A 6,000-nucleotide genomic window follows, 5' to 3' on the forward strand; every position below is an offset into this window, starting at 1 on the left:
AGTGATCCTTTTGGTTCCATCTAGCTCAAAGATTGCTTATGATCACAGTTAAGGCACAAAGCCCAACAAAGCAGACTTCAAGTTGAACATTAGAGCAGGGATTCTAAACATGGGAGCCAAAGATTTCTGGGAGTCTGGGCTTAAATTAGATGGGAAAAAAAATGAGGTTCTTATTTTCACTAACTTCTAACTGAAATTTGCCATTTCCTAAAACTATTTAAATATTCTGAGGAGTCCATAAGGCTTCCAGACTGCCAAGGAGGTCATCGAATTCAGCCAATTTAGCTTTGCAAAAAGAACTACCTTCCAAAGCTAGAATAACCATACATCTTATAAAGGTCCTAAGCCCAGGACAAAACTTGGAACTGGGAGAATTCAAAGCATGTCCTACTGTGGATAGTTAACATTGTTTTCATTTATCCACAACACCATTGCCTTGTTTTTATAGATAAGGATAATACAACTTTTCAACTTTACAAGCTGAAGTCTAGAGCTCAAACCTTTCCCTAGCTTTATAATTTATTGAAGTTTGTATATACCAAATCTTCATTGCTAAAAAGCAGTAAAAATTAGCCTCCAAATTATAACCTACTAAATTCAAGCCTCAAAGGAAATTACTTTTTCTATAGAAGGAAAAGGCAATTGTCAGTAATGTCAGTTTAGTAACTTTATTACGTCAAGTTTATGTGTATCTACATGTTCAATGTACACACTTGAAAATTTAAAGTGTGTGCTTATGTTACTATGTGGGGCGCTCTCGGGGCCTAGTGACAATATGCCACCAGAGTGGTGGCAAATGACCTTCTTTTCGGGCTGGAGGCAGAGCTTCAGTCTTAGGACCATCAAGTGGAGTTTCCTCCTTCAATTGCTGAACCTGTGCAACACGTGAGGGGAAACTATGTTAAGAACAATTAAATGATTTTGACTGTGACAAAACTAATCAATACCACCAATATAATGAAAAGTGAGAGCTTTCCACAAAATAAAATTATCCCATTCTCAACATGTGGAAGACTAGGCCTTCTTTAGTTCCCTATTTTTTAGTTTTACATCCACAGCAAGAATATTACTCATTCCATTAAATTTTAAAGAAAAGCATTTTCCCATTGCCAAGGAAGTAGCAGGACGGAGAAAGACACTTGATGCCAATTCTGAAGTTGTGACAGCATATATCCATTCTAATTCCACACACTTCCCCCTTCCTTTATGCCACCCAAAAAATAGCATTTGTATAGCACTTTAAGGTTTGCAAAATACTTTATAAATATTTCATAACCACCCTGGGAGGTGGGTGGAATTATCACCTCCATTTTACAGGTGAAGAAACAAAGGCAGACAGAGGTTGATTTGCCCAGGGTCATTTAAGCTACTACATGTCTGAGGCCGCTTTTGAACTAAGATCTTCCTGACTTCAGATCTAGTACTCTATCCACTATGCCACCAACCTTTATCTAACTGAGCACTAGAAAGTAGTGTTCGGCAGTCCATTAATGCAGATGCCTAAACCTCCCTAAATACCAACTAGCAACGCCCTGCTTTCCTTTGCTGTCTGGGTCCTGCAACAGACAGCTGTTGTATGACCATAAAACTGCGGGGACTCTCTTGGCTCCAGTGCAGTTCTAGCGTACCCCAAGATCATCACCGGGCAGTGAATCTGAGCTGTGGAATCATCAGAGATCCACTTCCTACGTAAGCTCCCTCCAAAAGCCCAATTCATTTTGGCTTTATTGCAACCATCTCTGCAAGGTTGCTACAGACAACTTGCCCCGCTTGCCACAGCCCAAACATGTACTCCTAAATACAATCACAAGCAAAGACGAGGGGCAGAGTGAACCAGTTCTCTTTCTTCCAGACTAAATATGAATGCTGAGGCATATGCCACCAAACACTACCCTAAGACAACTGAAACCTGACACGCCACAACTTTTATCCATTATTCCCAGTTCAATTAGATTTAAAATTTTTAAGCACCTACCAGAGTTAACACAGAGTCAAGAGCTAGGTGGTTCTATTTTCATAGCCTAGCCCTGCAAATACTAGCTCTCCTCCTGAATAAATATCCTCAGTCCCTTTAAGAGGTCTCTATGGCATGTTCACCATTCTAGTCACTCTGCTAACAACACACCCCAACTTGTTAATGGCCTTCCTAAAATGTAGCAATCAGCATGAAACACACCACTCTGGGACGGTCACCTCCCTTGTTCTAGACACTGCCTTAAGAGCAAAATTAACTTTTTGGCTGCCTTTCTCCCTTACTCTGAGCTCAAAGGCCTCTGCCTCCATCCCTCAAATCCCGCTGCTCTTTCAAAACCACCCCTAAGCCTCACCAAACAGCCCGACTAATTTCCTTTACTTGGAGAAGCCACATGGAACGGGTATAAAGGGCAGCGAGCATGGCACTGCCACGGCTGACCAGGATGGCCCTTGGGAGGATCTGCTGTGTGGGTGTCACAGCTAGAAAGAGGGAAAAGACAACTCATTCTGCCCCAGGCCAGTTCTCCAGGGAGGCAATGCTATCTACTGAAAGGTGGGCTCTGTAGCCTGAGACCCTGGCGTGTTTACATCCTGCCTGTGATTCCTGCTACTTGCTGACTGTGGGGATACCACTTCCCCCACGGATTCAGTTTTCCCTTCTGTAAAAAAGTGAGCTAGACTCAGCCACCACAGCCCCTCCAGATTGCTGTTTCACAGCCCTCTCCCGATTTGATGAAAATATATGCAGATTATAAGATTGTGTGAAACTGACAGTATCTTGAATGTGCTCAGTGGTACCAAGGAGAGGGCTAAGTTTGTAGTTAAGAGGTGATGATTTCAAATTCTAGAGCCCCAGAATTTGCCACAGGCAACTCTTGATCTGTCTTAGGGGCATCATGTATAAAATAATGGGGTAAACTAGATGCCCCCCACCATGGTCCTTTCCAGTCTTCAATCTATGCTCTTATGTTTACCACAAGAAGTCTGGGCAACAGTGGCTATTTTAATTGTCTTCCAAGCCCCTCTGCACGTGAATTCCATGAGCTCAATATGAGCCACACATCCCCCTCCCCAGGGGCGCGTGCCCACTCACCTCACGATCCCAACTTTCCAAGCGCAGTTTCTTCCATTTCTCCCTCTTGGCAAAGTAATCAGGGTACATCGCCTTCTCAGAGGGGTGCCAGTAGTCTAAGCACCACTCGGGAACCTGTCAGAAGAGGAATGGTAATGAAGAATTCATGGGCAAGGGTAAGGGCAGGGAGGGCCTCGCTGGAGGCCTATGAGCAGAGGTGAGGTGGGCAGCCACTGTCAGTGTGTTATAGCACAGACTGAGATAGGGGTTGGCCTAGAAGGCTGCCGAAGTCCCTTCCAATTCTAAAATTCCATGACTCTCTGACACCGGAGGTAGGATGCTATCCTGCATTTATTATAGACTGCATCTATTCCACAGGAATAGAGGCAGAGGTGAAATAGAAGACCAAAGACAAATGAGAATGTCCAAGCGTATGGCTACTATGGGCAAAAGCCAGAAAATAGCCTTAAGTCAAATGGAATAAATACCATTCCATCTCCTACCTTCTATTCTCCAAAACTCCTATATTTGGTAAAAAGACCTTACAAATGCTAGTAACTCTAGTCAAGCCAAATAAATAACTTCAGGAACCTAGCAATTAGTTACTAATCTAATGGGTTTTTTTACTTAGAGAAAAAACAAATCTCTTCCACATTGCAACCTTCCCCATCATGATTTCAATATATCACAGTTTGGCATAAGAAATTAAATGGGAATTTGGAGGGAGTTTTGTGGAAGCCACAGACAGCATGCAAAGGCCAGCAGATGATACAAAAAGTTTAGAAACTCAGAAATGCATAAAATATATGTATTGTACGATATCAACCCATATTTTATAATAAGGTACTTTAAACACCCCCTAAAAGAAGAAGAAAAAAGTCAGACTTCTACTCTGGGACAAAGAGGGGCCAAAAAATTTTACTCAAATTTTTTAGATCACATGGTTGCTGCATCCCTAACTCTCATGATGTGGAAGGGATAACTGTATTTTTCTTTTCCAGATGAGGAAGAAAGGAGAGGAGTTAATTTCTTTAAGAAAATCCTTCTATCAAACACATACTTCCTACTTCTGAAATCTAATTAGGGAGTAGAGTTATACCAAGGGTTCTGACCTACCTTGTAACACTCATATCTTTCAAAGGAAGTGCCTCCAGGGGAATCAGGGAAGATATATGGCTGAGGATGCTGGTAAGCCCAAAATTCTTCCTCACCCTTCATAAGCAGTTTGGTGGCCTTTACCATATCTTTTTCATTCTTATGTTCTTCAAACCGAGCCCTCAGCAGACAAGCTTGGAATCGATACGCATCCCTGGGATAAAGATACAAAGATTAACATCTATAAAACTGTATCTCTTCAATTTGTTGCTAAATTCCTTTCCCTAAGGTATATGTATTTCCACAAACCCTTTAAAGATTGGCACAAATTCTGGGATCCCACCACCCTGACACAGCAGGTGACAGACAGCAGCTTTACTCCTTGAGGGAGAAGACAGAACATAGTACCAACCATTTTCCATTAAAAAAAGGGAAAGTTAACTAAAAAAAAAAAGTCTGAGCAAGTTTCCTTGTAAAATGTACAATATCCAAGAACTAGATGGAACTGATTCAAGTATAAAAGAACAAAAGTGGTTCCCTGATAAATGATCAAAGGATATGAACAGGCAGTTCTTGAAGAAATTCAAATTATCAACAGACACGAAACAATGCTCCAAACCACTGTAACTCAAAATAACCACCTGAAATAACTCTGGGGTTCTAACTCCTACCTAGCAATCTGGCAAAGATAACAAAGAAAGAAAAGGAGAGGCTGTGGGAAACTGAGGCACATTAGTGCACTGTTGGTGGGACTGTGAATTGGTTCAGCCATCCTGGAGAAGACATAGGATACTCTTTAATCCAGCAATTGCACTTGTAGATCTATATACCAGAGATCAAGAAAGAGAGAAAAGATGTTTACGTACAATAGTATTTAAAGCAGCCCTTTTTGTTGTAGTAAGTAACTGCAAAGGGACCCATCGATTGGGCAACAGCCAAACTGGTATATAAATAAAACGGAATGTTACCGCATCTTAAGAAATGACAAAAGGGGTGGTTTCAGAGAAACCTGGGAAGACTTTTATGAACGGATGCAGTGAAATTAGAATCAGGGGAACATCTCATACAGTAATAATATGGTAAAGAAAATCAGCTCTGACGGACTGAACAACTCTCATCAATGCAGAGCCCGAGGTGGACTCCAGAGGACCGATGGTAAAACATTTTATCTACCTCCTGACAGAGGGGTGACGGACTCAATGACGAAAGGAAGCTAGGCATCTGTGGTCCTAGCCGATGTGTGGGCTGCTTCTGCTTGACTACACGTGCGTGTCACAGGGATTATCTTTCTTTTTTTTTGTCACTGGGGGGTAATGACAGTATAAATTCGGGGGGGGGGGGCGGGGATTAATACGTGGGAAGCCTGACGCTTTGGATGTCTGCTCCTTTAACTCCCTCCCAAGACCCTATTCCCCAGGTCCCAGCAGTCCGGTCTACGTCACGGGACGGGGCTTCTGAACTTCTGAGTGCCTCGGTGAAGCCTATGAACCCCTTCTCAGAATAATACTGTTAGAAATATGAAATAACGGATAGAATTACACAGGAAACCAGATTATTAAACACAAAGATGTATTTTTTTCCCATCCAAGTTCGCAGAACTCCTGAAAGCGATCCACCGGCACCAGGCAGCCCGGGTTGAGAACTCGCAGCAAGAGGCAAGGGCTAACGGGGAAAGGTGCGTGTGGAAGTGAAAAAGGAGGCAAAGGAAAACGAGAGGGGACGGGAGCCGGGGCGGGGAGGACGAAGGTCAGTCAGTCAGTCAACAAGCCCTTCTCCGGGTCACGGAGGGTGGTCCTCCCCTAGCTTGGAACCCTCAAGGTGGTAGGCGGACTGTGGGCCTGACCCTGGGGATACCGAGG

At 43.0% G+C, this 6,000-nt stretch overlaps 1 protein-coding gene across 1 annotated transcript; it reads right to left on the reverse strand.

The window, feature by feature from the left end:
- Positions 1-652: 652 nt before the first annotated feature.
- Positions 653-4,355, reverse strand: NDUFB9 (NADH:ubiquinone oxidoreductase subunit B9; the record flags this gene model as incomplete). The annotated part of the gene is given in 3 exon segments (XM_036766082.1): positions 653-874; positions 3,068-3,181; positions 4,163-4,355. Coding segments are annotated over 3 exon segments (439 nt in total), but the record flags the coding sequence as incomplete, so codon positions are not given.
- Positions 4,356-6,000: the final 1,645 nt, after the last annotated feature.

This window comes from Trichosurus vulpecula, chromosome 1, assembly GCF_011100635.1.
Source record: "Trichosurus vulpecula isolate mTriVul1 chromosome 1, mTriVul1.pri, whole genome shotgun sequence".
Taxonomy (NCBI): domain Eukaryota; kingdom Metazoa; phylum Chordata; class Mammalia; order Diprotodontia; family Phalangeridae; genus Trichosurus; species Trichosurus vulpecula.